General features: G+C 38.8%; 1 protein-coding gene across 5 annotated transcripts; it reads left to right on the top strand.

The window, feature by feature from the left end:
- The first annotated feature begins 6 nt into the window (after positions 1-6).
- LOC100540453 (melanotransferrin-like) lies at positions 7-15,718 on the top strand. 5 transcript variants are annotated; one of them, XM_010720271.3, is made up of 19 exons: positions 7-482; positions 1,517-1,547; positions 2,150-2,287; positions 4,003-4,166; positions 5,596-5,695; positions 6,629-6,805; positions 7,136-7,298; positions 7,409-7,473; positions 7,765-7,922; positions 8,992-9,178; positions 9,324-9,472; positions 9,687-9,777; positions 10,077-10,142; positions 10,443-10,625; positions 11,593-11,749; positions 12,462-12,544; positions 13,633-13,817; positions 14,188-14,374; positions 15,075-15,718. In XM_010720271.3, exons 3-19 carry the CDS (start codon positions 2,236-2,238, stop codon positions 15,122-15,124), a joined length of 2,217 nt encoding a protein of 738 aa, XP_010718573.1. In that variant the 5' UTR covers positions 7-482; positions 1,517-1,547; positions 2,150-2,235; the 3' UTR covers positions 15,125-15,718. The 5 variants fall into 5 exon arrangements, 4 of the variants coding, with proteins under 4 accessions (XP_010718573.1, XP_010718572.1, XP_031411847.1 ...); XR_002120398.2 differs by lacking the exon at positions 7-482 and having other exon boundaries at positions 507-1,547; positions 15,075-15,239; positions 15,346-15,718; XM_010720270.3 differs by lacking the exon at positions 1,517-1,547.
- The last annotated feature ends 5,154 nt before the right edge of the window (positions 15,719-20,872 follow it).

Here is a 20,872-nt window from a genome sequence, read left to right as displayed (position 1 = left end):
GTTGAGGCTGTTCCTGAAGGGCTGTGTGGGGTTGAGTGCTTGAACGTGGTGTGGAAGCGTTGTAAGTGTTAGGAGAGCAGTTTACTGAAGAGGAGGTAGTGCTCTTCACCTTAAGTGAGGAGATGTTGAGCTTGGGCTGCGTGGCGTTGGCTGTCCCTGTGTGGTAACACCACAGAGGGGCTTTTGTAAAGATAAGTTGGGTTCCACCCTCCTAAATGCGTCCGCAGTTAGATGCGGGGCTACCACGTTAGCAGCCAGCAGCTAATTGCTGTTTCCTGAGTGCTGGGGGAGGTTTCAGAGGTGAATCAATATGAAAGCATTCCTCGTGGCTGTGCAGCCGTGTTTCCTCGCCTCTGCTCCAGGCCGAGCTGCTCCCAGCTGACTGCTGTGTTTGCGATTAATGGTTGGCTGTCTGTTTTGCCAGCCAGGACTCCATGGAGTCTGCAGAACGTTGCTATTTTCACATCACAGCAGCAGTATCTGTAAGTAGCTGATAAAGCGTCTTCTACTTTAGGCATATGCAGGAGAGTCTGTTAATAACATGAAATTTCAACAGAAATCCAGCTGTAGCTCTCACATAATGCTAATAAATGAGGTGGGACCAGCGAGAAGCACAGCTGCAGAGACAGGATTTGATGGCGTCAGGTGCGCTGCCACCAGCATGGCAAAGGCTGGGGCTTTGATGTCTGATTGCACCCTGCTGGAGGGCCTGACCGACAGGCTTCCCCACATCTGACTCAGGAGTGACTCAAGGTTAAGGTGTAAATAAAGCACACTTGTTTATAGCGTGTTTTAATTGGTGTGGGCTTAACTGATTAGTGATCTGGCCTGATGTAAGTTTTTTTTTTCCTGGCATTGGAAGTATGTATTTACCTATATGAACTTAGAACTATTTCAAAAGAATTAGTTTATTCTCATTTATTGTAATGTGATTTTTTTTTTTCTTCTTATGTTGACATGTTGCATTGTGTTGTACTAAGAGATTACATGCACTCAGTGGGGAATGGGACGCAATTCCCAAAGTGTTCTGAGCTGAGCTAGAACTATGTAGGTGAGCCAAGTCAAAGGGCGGGATGATACCGTGATTCATAGAATCATTTGTGTTGGAAAGGGGGGTCTTAAAGGTCTTCTAATCCAACTCCTCTGAAATGGATGGGGACATCTACAGTTCTCTTATTAAATGAGAGAATGTAGGTCTTTGGACTTGAGAATGTCCAGGAAGCACAGGGATGAGTGAGAGAGGTGAACTCCTTCTGTGATCGGACTAATGGGAAATGAGATAACATATCAATAAATGCTGCAGATTTTGTGAGGAAATCTAGGAAACAGCAAAGGTGAGCAATGGAGTCTGTGTACACAAACACACTAGAAGCAAATGGGGAATAAGGTCTGTGAATTGCTCAGATAAGGTATATAACATAGGAACAGAAATGTAGGAGAAGTGTTGTCTAAGTGCACGAAGCAGAGGAAGTGCTAGGAGGAAAACAAAACTGGGAAAAATACTTTCTTTCTCCAGGACTCAGAGTGATCAAGTCTCTCCTGAAAAGGTAAGATCAGTGTGTATTAACAATACATATATACATATACATATATATATATATATATATTTTTTTTTTCATCAGTTCCATTTATACACTTATGCTTAAATATAAACATATACATATTAGCTCCTCTCTTTATATAGAGAGAAGGAGCAAGCTAGTGATGTGAGTCATAGCTGCTTTAGAGTAATTAAGAGGTAGTACTTCTCTAGGGTAAATGTTAGGAAACAGGGAAACAAACCAGTTTGGAATGAGACTGTTACACTAGAATGGAATGACAAGAATCAGGAAAGCTGACAAAGTCAGGATTCTGTTCTAAATTCTTAGGTGGGCATAGGGTTACTTTCTGTTTAACATTATGCAGTAAATAAACTCTCTTACCATGACAAAAAAAAAAACTACTTCAAAAACAGAGGTTTGCATTTCTTTGTATGTGAGTTCATGCACTGATAGGAATGCACTGATTTTCCAGCTGCAGACACTAAGTAGGTCACTGTTCCTTTCTTCTCTGTGTGCGAAGATGCAGTGTCTGACAGAGCTTATGTTTATTTATTTAAAATCTCATTTTATTTTTGTTGATGCCTAAAGCCTCTTTTTTTATCTTCCAGAAACTTTGGTCATCACTGTGGAATTCCTGGTATGAGAATGCAGAGCGGCAGAGTAGAGAGTGGATCCTTGCTGAACAACTGTAATCATGAAGGCAGTTCTTATAATTGTTCTAATCATCTTCACTTTGCTGTGTTCAGGTAAGTTTGATCAGAGATGGGAAAGAGAAAGGTGACCTCTGGATGAATTACCAGGATACAAACTCTAATACGTGCTGTGGTTTTTTCTTCTGTGTATAGAATCTGAAGCCAGAACTGTGCCTGTGACTTTCATTAAGATGGTATTTTTTCCTGTTTGATTGTGGGCAGATGGTGAACCTGCTGGTCTCAAGGCAGCTAGTTTCTCTGGAGTTCTGTGAAGGTTTCCTTTGAGTAGCTGATGTCCACATACTCATTAGTGCTGTCAAAATGAATCAGTACATTTTAAGCTGCTCCTCTCAAAAACTTCTTTTTGGAATCACTCTGAATTACCATCAAAACATTCGGAGTGCTAATGTCTGACATTGTGCTCAAAGGAATAAAAGCTTCAGTGTTCTAGTATTAAACTTTGTTATTCCAGGCATTTTTTGTTTAATATTAAGTGGTTGTTAGAAAACCAAATGGTGTTCTGAAAATGACAGTATTCAAGCCATTGCAGTCTATTCTTTGTATTCAGTCCTATTTTTAACTACAGGATTCTATCAAGTTGTATAACTGCAGGCTGCTTTCGTATATGATATCCACTTTCTTCTCTCCTGAAATGCATAGTATCTTCTTGAAATGCATATGAATATATTTTATAGTAGAGGACATTTAATGAGAAGAATATAAAATAAATCTTAATACATCCAAAATGGATAATTAGGAGTATGAAGCAAAAGAGGAAATTTTGTTGGCAAGTCCATGTCCCCTTTGATTGTAGACTTACAGCCAGTATAGACAAACCATACCCCCAGCTTCCCCTGGAAAGGGAGGTATCATCTTCACCTCCACTTCTAATTGCATCTTCCTAACTCATTCTTTCTGCTGCACGAGTTACTAGCAACTAGTTGTTGGTTGCTTTTTTAAATTGGTTAATTAGTTTTCATTTGGGGAAAGAGCTGATAACTAAGCAGCTCAGTTGTGCTACAAATTTATAGAGTGATCCTGTGCAGGTTCTGTGAGCTCATTCAGAAATGAAGGTAAATTTTATTTAAGTTCTTGCTTGATGTGGTGATCTTGTTGATAATGTTTTTCTGATACACTGTTCAGCATAGTACATGATTATTGCTTTTCAATAACAGAGTTGTCCTCACTTTCTGTCTATCATGGTGCATGGTGTTCTGGAAGATAGCTCTCAGGGACTTGAGAATATGCTGGGAGGCTTCTGAGGTGCACTGTAGCTAATTGAGGAGCTTTATGTGTACTTTTGGGTGCCTCAAAGTCCACTGGGGGGCCCTGCAAAGCATCTAGGCCACACTGAGGAGCTTCTTGGATAGTCTGAGAAGCATCATTCCAGGTAATCTCAGGCACACAAGGATACACTGGGAAGCCTCTGGAGTGCCCTGGAGCACACTGAAGAGCCCTGTATTTACTCTTAGGTGCCCAGGAAAAGATCATGCCATAATAATTGTCGAAGAATCTATCTGAAATCTAGTTTGTTGCTGCCAGTTAAGAGGAAGCATAGAGACTTAATGGCAGTTGTTTGCTGTCTTGTGTGTGGGGCCAAAGTGCTTGGGTGCATCTCTCCTGTGCCTTCAAGTGTGCGGATGTCTGTGTGAGCAGAGTCTTATTTGTGGAGTTAATTAAAACAAAATAACCTCTTCCTTCTGTGGGGTCTTAAACTAAGTTTGGTTTTGCTAAGTCCTATAGTTCTTGATTTTTTTTTTATCCCACAGGGAAAAAGTTTCGGTGGTGCACTCTCTCTGATCTAGAACAGAGAAAGTGTGCTGAGTTGTCCAAAGCACTGACAGCTGTGCTGCCTGTCACTAACACCGATTCGTTTGCCAGGATTTCTTGCATCAGAGCCCACAATACGTATGACTGCATTGATAAAATCAGAGTAAGTTCACAAAGATTTTTTAAAACTAACTTAATTTGAATCAAATTCTCTTTTGAAGTAGAAACTGGCTAACAACTCATGGAGAATGAAATGTTATTGACGTGATGGTATCTCGCATAGGAGAAACTACGTTGGATGTTTCAGAAATAATGCCTCCTACTTCTTTCCATGGAAAGTAGAAAGATAAAAAGAGCACTATAACACTACTTGACAAAGCAAATTCTCTGCTACAAAGCACTATTTTTCAACATAGTTACCACCACCAGCTATGCATTTTTGTGAACAGAGAACAAGAGTCTGCATACCACTCTTGTAAAAATCTATATAGGCATCTGGAATGAGGCTTGTCTTTCACATCACCATTGCCACTGTCAGAATGCACTTCCCACTGCCTCACTGTGCCCACATCCACTGTTTGGTCTCCATAAATGTTCAGCAAGAGTCAATTAATTCAGTTATACACCTTTGCCTCATACACACTTCCATGTCAGGCACCATTTTGTCACGCTGCCCCTCTGCTGCTATCAGTCACTTCTACTGCCATCCTGCCAACATAATAAAATAGGAGGCATTACTTTCAGAGCAGGCCTTGTACAAGGTGGCTTGAGAGATAAGAATTCAAATATGTGAGCCTTCTACTAACCATACTGTTTTACCCCAGCTTGCATTTTCTAGGAAATAAATATAAGATTGCATGAAAATAAATGAACAAATCCAAACTAATAAATGAAAGCCAGGTCAGAGCATTTTTCCTTCCTTGTAAGTTTCAATCCTACTCTGACTGTAATTAATATTTTTCTCTTCCCACTTTCCCTCCTGTTTTTAACTCCTTGTTGATCTTCCCTGGAGTAAAGGGCAAAAGTCTTTTTCCATGTGAAGATTTTCAGTTTTAATAAAATTATGCATGAGGCCATTTGTAGGTTTAGCAAGCAAAACCAAGAAGGACTTTCTTGTTTGTTAAAGGAGTGATTTAGTTCATGTTTTCATGATAAATAGAATAGACTTGTTAATAGGCTTAGTTCCATTTTTAGGTGGTGATTATAGCCAGGAGAAATCTGAGAAGGTTTTGGGGTTCTGATGGAATAGTAGGAGGAAAAAGAAGCCTTTTTATTTAGATGGCATTAGAATTGTATTTTTGGAATGGAAAGACCAAAGGAGAGGCAGGAATCAATGTTACTGATAAAGCATAGATATTTATTTGAAGTTAACAGCCTTAATCCCAGTGAAGTGTTAGTAATTAATAGCAGAGATTCAGTTAAAAACAAAGCAAATGCTTGTAACAGTCTCTAGTTTCTACTTCAAGAGCAGAGTTTCAGCCTGACAAACTGCTCTGTTTGTTTCCATTTAAACAAACTCATTTTGAGGGTTTTGCTGTTGTGGTTTTGTTTGTTTGTTTGTTTGTTTGTTTGTTTTTGTTTTTGTTTTTAAGGTGAATAAAGCAGATGCTGCTTCTCTGGATGCAGGAGATGTTTACTCTGCTGTAAAGCTCTATGGTTTGACCATTGTGGCAAAGGAGATCTATGAACAGGGTACGTACATAAAGAAGAATAAACTTCTGATTTGCCTAGTAAATTGCTGTGCAGGCAAAGTTTCTTAATAATTATTGGGGAAAAAGTCTATTGATTCTTATGTACTTTGTAGGAATATGGAGATGACTAACAACATGTACTTCACATCACATATAGTGATGAATAAAATTCCAGTGGTGCTTTTTCTTTCCTATGGTGCTCTCATCACAATAAACTGTACCCATCCCTGCCTGTAGCACTGGTACACTGGGGTTCCACATCGTGTAGGGAATGAGAAATGTTTTATCCCATCTGTGTTAATTCTTATACCATAATCTTTATTAGTATGACTGTTTATTAATAGTTCTTTAAGAGATCAGTTTCTGTTATTAATTTGTTCTCTGTTCCTCACAGAGAAAGAGAAGTATATAAGATGGCGAATGTTATGGTAAGATTCTTTAGCTGAGCAGAATGTGCATTGACTGATTTGCAAGAGAAAGCCAAGTATATTGTAGAAAATACCTGAGGGGCATGACTATGAGAAGAAAGCCAAATTAGCAGGTGGATGTAGAAAGAAACTAATAAGAGGACAGTGTGAGAACAGAAGTGAGTTTTGTTTTGACTGAAAAACCATGCAGTTGTAATGGAATTGATATGTTTCTGTCTGATCAGTAGGTTTTGAAGATAAGACAGGAGTTCTTTCTTTTACAATACCTCAAACTCTTTGATACAAATGCTCAAAATTCCTGAGAAGCAGCTTTGCACTTTCATGGTGCACACTTTCACTATGTAGTCAGTATACTGTAAAATTCCTGGTATGAATTCTTCAATTTAATGTGCCTAACATTTTTTTTTTCTTTTGCAATATTTAGAGGGGAATTGAACCCGGTGCACAGACAGAAGCTGCAGAGTTGGGATTTAGTTATTTCTGTTACGTATTTTATCCTATCACAGGAAATTGTGTTTTTGCTGTGGCTGTTGCCAAACGAGGAACTTTGGATATCCAGAGGCTACGAGGTGCACGCAGCTGCCACAGCGGAGCCAGATGGACCTCAGGCTGGAATATTCCACTTGGATTTCTCCTTGCAAGGAATGATCTTTCCTGGGATGAGGGACAACCCCTGAGCCAAGGTGTGTGATAGCAACTGTTGCTGTGTCTCTGCCCTCAGCAAGAGTGAGTGAAACGGGCAGAAGTGTTACCAAGACAGGAAAATCTTGGTGTTTTGTATAGGATAGGGAACAAGGCTTTGCAATATCAAGCCAGCACAAAGATGGTTTTAAACAAGAAAAATCAGTTCACTCTGTTTGCAACAAACGTCTCAAATTTGCAATTTAGACAATGAAGCTGCATTTGCCAAAGAGTAATTTTTTCTAAAGCAGCATATTGCCTTACTTATAATATGTTTGGCCACATTCTTCCATCTTTTTGTATTTGACTTTCCCCTCTTTTTTTCCCAACAGTAATCAGTGAGTATTTCAATGCAAGTTGCATCCCTGGAATTGGTGTTGCTGCTCCTCAGCTGTGTGCTCTCTGCCAAGGACAAAAGTCATATATCAGAGACAAGAACCACTTCTGTGAGACCAGCAGCAATGAACCCTTCTATGACTCTGATGGAGCTTTCAGGTAAACTGGCTGTTTTGAACTTATACTGAATTCACCTTTGGGGAAAAAGAGCTAGTGAGGAGAGAAAAGGCAGATGACATGTTAATGGGATGGCTTTTGTCTTCCTGCAGGTGCTTGAAGGATGGAATTGCAGATGTTGCCTTTTTAGATCACCTGACAATTATGAGAGCCACAGGTAGTCCTAAAAACTCAGATTCCTTTTAACCTTTGTGCTATTTCCTGCATGGGAGTTTGGGAGATGTGTTTGCATGTTTATTGCCAGTCACTCAAAGCAGTTTAGTGGTGTTTCTTGGCTCTCCACACAAGTCAGAGGAAAACAGAAAAGGAGATTGATAGGATGGGAGCAGACAGGCATTTTAATGCAGGTGATTTCTTTAGCCTGAAGTTTCTGCAGCTACTGGCTGACTTCCTGACTATTAAGATTCCTTTTAACTTTCAGTGTTTCATGAATGTCCTGTTGTTTTAGAGTCAGAACAACAAGAATATGAACTCTTATGTCCTGATGGGACTACAGCTGAGCTGAGCAAATACAACACCTGTAACTTGGGCAAGGGGCCTGGCCGTGGCATCATCACCCGCCACAACTTCCAAAAGATCACCAACAAATTTCTTACCATGATCCAAGTGAGTGGATATTATAAGCTGTATATCTCTATACACAGGATTTTCTTCTGTATTTGTGTGGAGCTCACCACTCAGTTTACCTTCTTTTCTCAATAAATTTGAAGTTACTGTGAACAAAGCATTCAAAATGAATTGTTCTGGAAAGGGGTCCTATGCTAGCTTCTGAAGGAAAATTTTACTTCTCTCTGAATTATTCTTCTGTAGAACAGTGGAAATAAGTTAGGAAGAGGAAGATATCAAAACATCCAAATTGGAAGAAAGATGGTTATTTCCATTCTGCTCTAAAGCTTATATTAATTATAAGAGACACTCAGGTTCAGGCAAGATTCAACTTTGAGAGGGTGAGGGAAACAAATTATAGCATCTGTTAGGTTTATATCCAGGAATTTATATAGACCTGAACTTGAAATGTATATTACCTAAAGATTTAAGAAGCCACTCCACATTTAAAATAACAAAGCAAAATGAATAATTCCAACCCAGTGAGTTGTGTTTTCTTGTGAACTTGGACGTGCAGAAGGACAAAATTCCTTCTTTGAGAGATCTTCATATGTCTTTGTCAGTGTGCTTATTGGCACATATCTTAGCTATGTTTCCCTTTACATAATAGTTGCTATGAAGTAATATTTCAGTACATTCTTCAGTGCACGCTACTCTTCCATCAAGCTGGACAGATCTCCTTTGCACATAGTACTTTCCCATTGTAAAACACAAGACATCTTGTACCCAGTTACTGCAGTTATCTATCACAAACGTTTCCCATTTGGCCAAACTACTTTAGTTGCCCTTATAGGGCAGGAGGCATCGAGCACAGCCCAATGAATTTGGATAACTAAGATGAGAGACACAATTCTTCAAAAAAAGGAAACTGAATCTCAAGCAATATGTTTGTAGGACTGTAACCATCCAGTGCCAGTGGTACCTATGGGCTTTGTCACAGTGTGATGGAGTCTGGGACCCTGAACACTATGTTACAGGCTGTTGCTATGATGGGTGAAGGGGGTGAGGCTGCCTGTCACTAGAAGGATGAGATGAATTTTTGCAATTTAAAATGTTGCTTTTGTCCTAGCGTCTCTTTGGTCGAAAAGGAAAGGAAAGAGCTAGATTTGAACTTTTTAATTCATCATCCTTTGGAGGAAAGAATCTTCTCTTTCGAGATGCCACTCAGCACCTGCAACTTCTTGAGGAACAGCTAGAAATTGCATATGTCCTTGGTTTGGATTATGTAGCTCTCCTTAAGGGACTAGGTCATGAAGGTAAGAAGCCTTCTGGAGGACTGTAGATGTTTTATGCTACTCCTCCCTGCCAGACCCAAATGAATAAACTGAAGCATCCACTTAATGAAGAACAGATTTTTGTATGATTGATATGGTCTCACTGTGCTCCTTCTTTCTAATGCAGGGAGCTCCTTGGACAACAGTGTTGTGCGCTGGTGCTGCATCAGCAATGCTGAGCTTCGCAAATGCGAGGAGTGGGCACTGAGCATCAAATCCGACCCATTAGTCTGTGTCCAAGCAACTTCTATGGCAAGCTGCATTGAAATGATCAAGGTAGGAGAGTCCCTCTGAGAATATGATAATCTGCACAGAGTGCATGTTCAGCTTAGGCAAGGACAAGTGGAAAAACACTTCTACACTAGAGGAAGCAGTGGGAATGACAGGCAATTTATGCAGGGGAATTTCCAACCAGTGGAGAAGTACAGCTGCTTGGTTATACAATAAAAGCAATTCCTATTTGTGTTATTTTCTGTAATGCTGTTGACAGAGTAGTGAGGCTGATGCAGTCACTCTGGATGCAACCCATGTCTACATTGCAGGGAGGTGTGGATTGGTGCCTGTAGCTGCAGAATGTTATGGTAAGTTCTTGTGTGCACATAAATATAGTTAAATGTTGACACGTTGTGATGTTTTGTTATGGAAGCATACCCATATGCAAGTACTGTTCTCAGCTCTTCCACTAACTGGCTGTAGCTTTTGATCTGTTTGTGTATTATATCTCTTCTATAAAAGGGGTGGAGATACTGACATGGTTCAAGAGGGTATTACAAGGTTATAAAGTTTGTTTTTTTGTTTTGTTTTGTTTTTAATGCGGTGCTGCCGTGCAATGGCAATGACAGTAGTTGCAATATCCTTAATGGTTGTCTTCTCTCTCCAGGGCAGGTTTGTGCTCCAGCTGATGAGAGCACAGAGGAAATTAGCAAGCTTCATCTAAAGCGCAAAGGTAACTTTGAAAGAGAGAACTTTGAAAAGGCAAAATATTTCAATTTTCCTGAGGCTGCCTCTTAAGATTTCTGTTGGGATGTATTTGTGTGCTCATTTGGGAAAGAAATTGCACTGCATTTTCAGAAACTTCAGCAGTGTGTGGCTGCTAGGGTAAGAGCTCTGTGGCTAAGTAAAGAATGCAGATGATCCACCATTAATTTAAAATATCATGAGGGGATGAGGGAGGGAAAACTGGGGCTCTGCCTGTTTGGAATACTCCATTGCCTTTATATAACTGGTTGCTGTCATTGTTTTGTAGGACTGTCACCTGCTTATGCTGTAGCCCTAGCTAAGAAAAATGCCAAACAGATTAACATCCATAACCTTCGGGGAAGACGATCATGCCACAGCCACTTGTATAGTCCTGGAGGATGGTTACTTCTTTCCAGATACACAGTGGGAGCTCTGGAAAACATTGCTGAAAACTGTGATATTGGATCTGGTATGGGTCACTCTGGGTTATCTGTGAGGAGACTCTTGAAGTCTGAAGCCTAACATTTGGAAGTAAGATTGAAAAGAGCCTGCGAGGGCAGAGTAAAGAATTTCAGTCTTGCATATCATTGAAGATGTTCATGTTTGCTATGATGTGTTCCTGTATAGAGCTCTCTTTTCTGTAGTGGATTTCTCCTAGACTACATGTGATCCATGAGCAAGCAGATGCACCATAAATAATAGTGGTATCTGTGCCTACATGCAAAAGAAAGGATGAAAGAAAAGACACAAGTATCCACTCCTAGAGCTTAATGTGTATGATTCTGTGTTTTATACTTTAAAAGTCAGTCAATTTCTCTGTCTCTTTCTTGATTGTCTAATTGATTAGCTCAAATGGATTTGTTTATGTTCTGGATGTAAAAAGTTATGGGTTAGGTTTATCTCAAAATATTTTAGGAAGACCAAGTGCAGTTGTAATAGAAACTCTTCCTCCCCTTGTTCTTTTAACCCACTGTCTTGCCTCTTGATCCTGCTGTGTTGTCAACTTAGTTTTTCTGTGTAGCTACTCCAAAACCTGAAAGATGATGATCCCCCTGTTTCTATCTCTCATGTTATAGGAGAAAAAATGTGCTGTTCCAATTGCTAATACTTTCAAGATTAGGTATGAATAGAGATGTTGCCACCTGCTGTATGATCTACATAGTTAACAACTTCTTACACTACAGCTTAGTTTGCTTTCTTGAGTTGCTTAGTTCTATCATTTTGCCGTTTTTCTTTGCCCAAGAAAGAGTTGATTAGTCTCTTGGCCAGCAAGTGCAGTCTCAAAAGTTGTTGAAACAACTATTCCTCTTATCTGAGTGTGTGATTCTTCATGCCATTTAGGCCTCTTTCCATCAGTTATTAAGATGGAATCCAGTTCTTCCAACAGAAGAAGAGACTTTGCTCTAATCTCACCTGAGTTGTTTTTTTCTGCTCAGCTTACCAGAATTACTTTTGGAAGGGCTGCATGCCAGGAGCAGATGGAAACCTTTGCAAAGTTTGCATTGGAGACAGTGAGGTGGAAGGAGCTCGAGTATCCAGCAGATGTGCTGCCAATCACAATGAACACTACTATGGCAATATGGGAGCACTCAGGTAATACTTCTTTCCAGAGTCAGAAACATGGAGCAATAGCCAGGATTGGCTTATTATTTTGCTGATCGTTTTTTATGGAAGTTTTTTTGTTTATTAAGCAACTGGTTGTATTTAACTTTTGGTAGCATGTATTTTGCTTAGGTTGCAGTTGCTATGACTTGTTCAGATGATTAGAGACTTTCATGTAACCTTTTATGGAGTAAGACAATGCTTCCAAACATGTAAAGTGTGGAGCATTGGAACAGAACTCATTTAAGAGATGAAAAATACTTAGAAGATCAGAGAGTAGAGATGATGTAGTAACAAGCACTGTAGTAAGCAGTGATTAGACTGGATTATTATTATATATATTTCTTAAAAGAAGAAATAGTTGAAGATTGTATAGAAAAGGAATATTAACAGTGAAAGTGCTTTCATAGAATATCTGTAGTTCATTCTCTTTCCTGGCTAGGCACAGATGGGGTTGCTTGGATGCTGTGCTGCAGCTTTGACTTGGGAGCTGATTTAAGAGATAAATGAAATTGTCTTGACAAACACATGAATGGTGCCCACTGAGATCTATACTGACATCGCTAACTTGTTCCATATAATGACCAAATACGAGTAGCTGAAAATATCTTCATCTGAAGCTGTTTTAGCTTCCAATGATTGTCTAAGACTCAGTCATTGTAATGGCTGTCTCTGGTAACTTTTTATTTTCCTCCTATACTAGGTGCTTAGTTGGCAATCCCAGTGGAAGAAGCTTTGGAGACGTAGCTTTTCTGGAACACTCAAACCTACTCTGGAATATAGAGAGTGAGATGCAGATATTTTCTTCTAATTTAACAGTGTAAACTAGTTACATTTTCCACACTGTGACTGTGACCCCTAAGGTTCAGTGTGTACAAGTTTAAACTAAGTCCATGAAATTGTGTTTGAAACTAGAAAAGTACAGGAACTTTCCTGCATGTAGATGTTATGGTAAAGCTTACACTAGTTTTTTGAAAGCTCAAAGCTATGAAAAGTGACTTTTCCCACTGGGCCTTCTCACATAGGCATGTACAGAGCATGTACTCATTGTTTTTAATCAGTCTAAAGAATGAAAAGAGCAAACAGGAAGATACTGTGGGCTACTTGTGCTCAGAGGTGTTCTATAGCTTCACCATGATAACTTCTTGTTGTTTCACAGGTACTTACTGGAATAAATAGTCCAGGTACTTTGGTAGGTAAAATACTGCAAAGTATTTCATTGCTGCAGTGAGAAATGAGTAACTTCTTCCAGGAAACACTGAAGTTTGCAAAAGTGTAGCTGTTGAATTTTTTGTTTTGAATTTTGTTGGTGGAAATGGTTTCAGTTGCAGTAGCTTAAAACCTCTCAATCTCTTAAATTATTCCTACTAGCCTAAGAGCCAAAATGTGCTACTTTTCATCGAGGTGAGAATACAGGGAACTCCCATTTTGTTCAGCCTGACAAAGTAGACTGAAATTCAACTCAGGTCAATTTCAGTAGCAGGAGAAGAAAATTTTAGGAAAGAGAAATATCTGTAAAATCAGGCAGGCATATAAGAACCTGGAAACCCACAGGTGAGCAGTTTATTTGAGGAAGCATAGACAAGCAGTATGAATTTCTTTGTATTCAGGAAGTATCAGATGAAGATGAGGCATAAGCTGTTTGTATGCTTTAATGTTACTCTGCACCTATCTTCTAAAAACTAGCCTTAGTTCACTGACCTGTTTCCTCGGAGAAAACACCCAACTATTCCTTCTGCAATCTCAATAGATGAATATACAGCATGCGTATTCACTTAGCTCCTTCCTCTCTGTTTTCCTCAGTGCATGAGATTCACCTCATCTTCTGCATTTGTTTTTCAAAAGGGTTTTCCTTTACTTCATCATCTTTTCAGATCTGAAAAGCTCTGGTTGGGCAAAAGGTTATACAGCTGTTGACTTTGAACTCTTGTGTCCGGATGGAACGCGTGCTGCAGTCACAGAATGGGCTGGCTGCAACCTTGGGCCCATTCCTCCCAGCACAGTCATGACTCGACCAGTCACTGTCACTAAAATCTATGACTTCCTAATGAAATCTCAGGTAAGGTAGATAATGAGGGGAAAAAGTTAGCATGTTAAGACTTCTTATATACAATATCTGGAAACCTTTTCATTATCAAGAGCTTTATATACTAAATATATTAAATGTCTTCAGATCTGATGTGACAGAATTAAGAATATGTGTAGGAGATTGAGAAAAATCATTACTTGAACTCTCCAAAGGCCATTGGTTATCATCACACTCCTCCTGAGAAATAAGCCACTCCAAAGTCATATCTTTTTTTGTATGACTGTACTGAATGAAAGTAGATCTGTCTTTTTTTTCCTGCTAGATCCTATTATAAAACTGATGGTCACCAACATAACCTTAGTATTTATATTCCAAACTGTGGAACCTCTTTTCTGTTTAGGAATTTCTGGAGACCAAGCTGGATTCTGAATTCCATCTCTTTCAGTCACAAAAATATGGTGGGAGTGATCTGCTTTTCAAAGATGCTACTCAGTACCTTGTTCCTGCAACTCACATGAGCTATCAGGAAATCCTTGGAGAATCTTTCTTTCAGCTGGCAGAATCAGTGTTTAATTGTACACCTGCAGGTAAAGTCAAATTCTTCATTCTGAGTTAGAGAAAAATGCAAAGCAGTAGGAAGTTTTCTGTGCATAGACATGGCCCTTTGGTTCACATTGACTTTAGAGATGATTTAGAGGTATCAGTGGAATATAATATTTGGAGTATGTTTAGGCCTCTTGCAACTGCTATCTGTAAGCATATAACCAATACGTGTCAGAGCAAATACAAAGTTATTGAAGTGGAATTGTTTTACTTCCACTCCGAAAGTTTTTCTTCCTATCCCAAAGATTTGGGTATGTCAGGCTTGGGGAAAATATTCAAATTTTTATATTCAACCTCAGAATAAGTTAAAAATTCTACTTTTAAAAAGAATGCACTAAGAATTACACCAAAGAACTCAAGTTAAAAATCTTTCTGTACTTAAAGGACCGTTTTCTCATTATTATCTACTGAAAGCTATGTGAAATTTATATTTAGTTCTCACTAGAACTGAAATGAAACTGCTTATGAGTCAGGACTGAGCTGTTAGGGGACCTAAAAATCTGTGTTGAAGTAAAAGCAGATTGCACAATGAATTAGATGCCTGAGAGTTTAGTATTTGTTAAAGAATTGAAATTCAAAAAGGGAATTTCACCTCTGTTCAGTTTTAGTGAACAGTAGCTAGAGAATTTGTAACTTTCAAAGCTGATGGAGTCTTTAAGGATGTATTCTCTTACTGGTTTGTAGGCATCTTAGACTTTTGCAAGCAGGATATCTGTGCCTCCTCATCGATCTGACAGCTGCTATAAAGGCTTTGCAAGGCATGAGCCTCCACCAATGCTGAAAACAAAGAAATAGACCAGTCCTGCCTATCCAAAGCCATCTGGCAAGGAAACTGTCACCTCTGGACGTGTATGCAGATTGCTCTTTTGTCATAATCTTTGTTTTCTTTAGAAAGTAGATTTTATGTTTATGATGATGTAATACTACTCCTATGTCATCCCTTTCTTGTTTGAAGCATGGAATTGTGTGCAACAGCTTTCACCAATCCTCATAACCCACAGCACAGGACTAGGATCAGCAGTTCTGATTGCCTGCTATGGAGGATTCAGCATTTTGGGGGAATAGCAGGGTCAATGCAGTGGATTAAAGTATGGACTATCACAAATGGCACAGGTTAGTGGGTAGCAGTTTACCTTGTATTTCCTATTTTATCTTCTAAAATTTGTTTCCATGCAAAAAGTTCAACTGATATTTTGGTGGTTGCAGAATTATCTTCCTATGTTGCAATTGCAGTCCATGTTGAACACACATATGTATGATAGATTGTTTATGTAATCACTATCAGAAGTCTCTTCTGCTTTTAATTGGAAATAATACATATCCTTTTTAAATCAAGGTTTTATACTGGTAAATCAAAACCATTTTCTCTCAAATTTATGTTGTAAGACATGAAGAAGCAAGCAGACCTGGATTCTTGCAGCCTTAAACTGAAGGGAAGCAATCTGAAGGCTCCTTTAAAATAGGAGGCATTACTTTTGTTGTGTTGGCCCATGATGTTAGGTTTGGATGTTGGTGGTACAGCAGTAGAGGCTGAACCTTCCCACAGATATTGTTACATTCTATTGCTGTGTGACAGATGGCAGCAGAGAAGGATTCTTGACAGAATGGAGTCTCATATGATGCAAAGGTGTGTAACTGAATTCCTCCAGGTGGAAAAAAATTGCGTGAGCACAGTGAGGGACGGGTGGTGTGTTTCAGCAGTGGCAACAGTGGGTCATCTCCACTGGTGTATGTTTTTACAAGTGTGGCATACAGGCTCTTGTTCATTGCCTACAAAAACACACAGCTAATAGTGGTGACTGTGTTGAAAAAGTGTTTTATAGCTGAGAATTTGTTCTATCAGACAGTGTGATTGTGCTCTTATTTCCATGGAAATAACATCTACTAAAAAGGAGGCATTACTTCAAAGCAACATCCATTCTTCTCAAATACAAATCATTTCTTTATAATAATTAGATTGATGCTTCTGATGTCAAAATATGAATTTTTAATTAAACTGAACTTTTTTTTGTTTCCAAGCAGAAACTCTGCTTGTCTGAATGTGATATCAAGTTTTTTCAGTACAGTGGATGATATCATAGTTTTTTGTTTTGCCTGCTAGGGGAGGACTTTGTATGGCTACTCATGGGCAGGACTCATTTCACTTGTCAACAAGTGTTATGACCTACCCCCATGCTGCCAGAACCAGGTAAATTGAACTGAATTAAAACGAAAACAACAGCACGAAGACCAAAATAGCCAGCTTATACTCAAATGTCACAGTTTTGCTATATAAATACAGTTGTATTAACCACTGCTAGCAATAAAAAGTGCCATTCAATCAAGCAAAACTAGCCAGTAAGAGTTCAAAATACTCAGTTGTAAATCAAAGGAAAGGCAATCTAGGCATGGCATAAACTGCTTAAAAACAGGTCCCTCTAGCAGTGTATATTACATTAGCCTTTTTCATTTCCCTTCTTCGCTTCCTGAGGAAAAAAATAAATTGCACTCTGAGCAGCACAAAGGGTTTTGGATTCAGTACATCATAGCTGAGGCTGTTCTCTAACTCATTTGTCACACATTTGTCATTAACTAAGCAAATAGCAGAAAGCAGATGCAAATCCAAACTCATGTATCTTTAAGAAAGAAAGAAGAGAAATAAAATGTAGACAAGTCCCGCTATGGTGACAGAACAAAACCTTCTCGTGTGCCATTACAGCCGGGAAGCTGTAGCTCCGATGGAGGAAGAGCAGGGTCTACTTGAGGTCTTTAGAGCGCTCCTTTCCTTTCTTTACTGGAGCTTACGTGCCACCTCCAGGACTCGCATAACATTGCACTTCAATCACAGGAACAGCTTTGCCAAGAAAAGAATCCTGCTGAATATGTAATACACTGAAACCTGGGTTGTAGGCATGACTTAATGGGCTGTGAGTGAGGGGAATTACTTTCTGTTACAGCTCTTACAAAAGCTTGTGGAGCCCTGTTTGATGTTCCTATGCTTCAACCTTGAGTTAGAAGCAGTGGTTTACTTTCTTTCACAGATTGCATGTATGTGAAATAGTTGGTTCCAAACTTAGGGAGAATGGTCTGTGCTGTCTCGATGTTACTATTATGAAGAGTAGTTTGGTAGTTCAGAGTGTGCTTTAAATACCACAGGCCCATTTCTGTTCCTTTTAAAGTATGGCTATAGATAAATCAACACTGGAATTGCTGCTGCATACCTCACTAACAGCCCATCCAGTTACTTATTGCTGTTGGGCTCTTTGGAGATTTGACCTTTTCCCCCCAGATATATTGTGTGTATTTACTAATACAAGCCTGAAGAAGGCTTAAAAAAAAACAACAAAAACAACAGAAAGGGTCTCAGAAAAATTTATTTCCATAAATTAAAAACACACACAAAAGAAACAGTAAAATTTTAAATTCACACAAAGTTGAACAAATAAAATGCCAAGAGCTCGATGGAGGCTAATGGCACAGGTGTACAAATTCTCACTGAGCTATTTGTTGACATGATAGCATTGTATAGACATTTAATCCACAGTTAGCATCCATATCCTAGAAAAGCACCTGGAACATAATATGCCAAAGGCCCGACCCATATGAAATACAATAAATGAGAACCGCTTGCATAAGATCATATCCAGCAAACATCAGAACTCAAATGTATGCAGCTACAAGGCCAGGCAGGCAAACTTTCTAATGTACATTAAGTAGTCTTAGCTGCTCCGGTTGCAGCATGATGAAAATAAGATTTTATGTTTTTAAGAAAAAAAACCTAACCCTCATAATCAGCAAATTTAGTAAAAAGGTCTCTGAAAAACAACTGCTAAGTGATGGTACATGCCAAAAACTTTGCATTTCTTCTCAAGCTGCTCTAGACATCATTCTGTGAGCAATATGTACAAATATCTTTCCATGATGTTACAAGAAAAAAAAAAGTTACTGGAGTAGGGTCTCTCTATGAAAAGAGAGTTGTACATATTCTTCCACTAGGGAAATATTTTAGACTCCCAAACATACATTCTCTGTACTTTCTTCCTTCAGTAACCTGAGACAGAAGCAGCACAGAGTGGCAGTTACCTACCTTTGCACCATCATCACTCCCAGTGTACAAAGAACAGCCACAAGGAACGAGGTTGTTCCATGAGTGTTGTAAATAGGGACAGAGGTGGGAGAGGGGAAAAAAGTGCACACACATGACTGACATCTGTTCCTGAGGAGGATGTGGGGAGGAAGAAAAAAAATGCTTTGTCTCAATTAGCTTATGACTCTATCATACAAATATTAAACCAAATCAGAATAATTCACAGACCCTAAGGTCTGGGACAACCTAGGCAACTGCTACATCATTTTCTTACTCCTCCAATTATTGTAAGTAAAAGGGGATCAACTGTTTTCTTTCTTATGGCCCCTCTGCTTTAACTATTAAAAAGTTAAGAAGTGTTGTTTCAAAGCAGTTAATTAGAAACAAGACAGAGCAAGGAAGCAGACAAAAAAAAAAAACAAACAAACACAAAAAGTTCCATATTTTGAAGCACATCAGAAGCCTGAACTTTGCTTGGACCCAACTCCCTCCCTCTCACCCATACTGTTTTCTTAAAAGCCCCAATGAGGTTACAGCTCAGTTCTGTCACAACATTAAAGCCTCCCATTTTAACAGAAGATTAATTAACACTGTGTCACTATCCCCTTCTACAGCATAAAACCATAAAAATATATCTATGTATGTATATATATCACTCTTGCAACAGCTTCCATCCAGTCAATATTTGGGCAATAAGCCAACATAGAGACAGTTTCAAATATTTTTTGAAAGGTAGTTGACCTTTATTTTTTTATTTTTTAGGGATTTCTATAAAAATAAGATCAATTAAAATGTTCCCCAGCAGCTCAATTAGGTTAACCAGACCTTGCTGCTGAAATAGCATGTCAATATGTTTGAAGTTCACCTACCTTATTTTATCCTCAAAATCCAAATGACCACTACTCTAAGTCTGTACCTCTCTCTTTTCCTGAGTCTTCCTGATTAATCAGCTTCCAAAACAAGAATGCAAACTGTCATGAATCCCAGCATATAAGCTGAGAGCAAAACAAACCCAGAATACATTTATTTCAAGATTCAGGCACAGAGAATGTAATATTCTTCTTCCATTGCTCCACTTTCCAAACTCTGGAATTCAGATTGCTTGTTAATTCTGAGTTTTCTGTTAGGCCAATAACAGAAATGGCAGAGCAGCAGAAGATAGCGATGGTATTTTCAGTTCTTCATTTATTGGGACTTAATCAAAATACTTGCCCACTAGATAGCTGCTTATTCTGAATGTGAATATAAACTTTGTTATATGGATAGGTAACTAAGAAAGTGCAAGTTTTAAGTGACAAATGAAATAAACTAGTTAAATTTGAACATCCCAGCAAAGACAGCTTCACATGAATAACTTCTATAGGCACTAAAGGACAGAAATTACCTGTACTGCAGCTAGCATTCATTCTGAATTACTCTTCAAGTAAGTTTAACAGAAGTTATCCCAGAAGCAAGCACTCTTTTCTTAAAAGTTATGGCTGAGAAATTGCCCTGTGCTGCATCATCTAATGACAAATGGCCTCACTTAATGAAAAAAAATGTTTTTCACATGCTAGGAGGCTCTTTGTACAACACTAGCTATTGCATACAACAGTGCTGTACATAGAATATCTGAGTGGGAGCTATCTGAATTGCAAACCTCAAATGGGTGTTAAAATCAAGCTGATTGTATTTTCTGAAATGAAAATCGCTTTGAAATGAGTCTCAAAGGTTTTGTTGGTGCTTCTTGTATGCAGCAGTTCAGCTCAGCTAACAAAAAACTCTACTTGCATACCCTCTGGTTTAACGTACTCATGGGATTTGCCTCTGGAGAAGGGGTATAAAGTATCAGCCAATTTGGCAAAAACTCACTGTTTAGAAAAAATAGCAGTGGGCATCATCTTTTCTGAAAGTATTACTTATTTTTTTGTTTTGTAATCTCAATTGTGTTAAAAGAGGTCTTCATGCTGCACACAAGGATAAAAAGTGCAAGTTCACTAAAGTTCCAGTTACGTGGAGCTTCTGCTGCCTGAAGCCAGAAAGGGCACAGAAATTCATAAGGAACCTTCTAAATAAACAGAAGGAAGAAATAATTGAAAGTAAGATAGGAATGCTATTTTTAATTATTAAAAATTTAGTGGTATTATCAAGAATGTGTTAGCTAAAATTTATCTTTACCAAACACCACATACTCTTATGTCATATTGTTCAAAAAGCCATTACAGTAGTAACAGCAGATTCAATGTGCAAAGATTTTGGAGTACAGAGTCCCAGCATGATGGAAGGTGTGCTACTTCCTCCCTGATACTCCCACTCTACCCTTAAATGGTCTTGAAACGTAACTAAATGTTAGCCATAACTTCCAGGGGTTGGGGAAGGAATGCTAAGTCACACGTGACCCTAAGAGAATCCCTCAGTAGCAAAAAAAAAAAAAGAA

The sequence above is a fragment of the Meleagris gallopavo genome, chromosome 17 (assembly GCF_000146605.3).
Source record: "Meleagris gallopavo isolate NT-WF06-2002-E0010 breed Aviagen turkey brand Nicholas breeding stock chromosome 17, Turkey_5.1, whole genome shotgun sequence".
NCBI lineage: Eukaryota > Metazoa > Chordata > Aves > Galliformes > Phasianidae > Meleagris > Meleagris gallopavo.
Note: the sequence above shows the minus strand (reverse complement) of the source record. Positions and strands in the feature narration are given on the sequence as shown.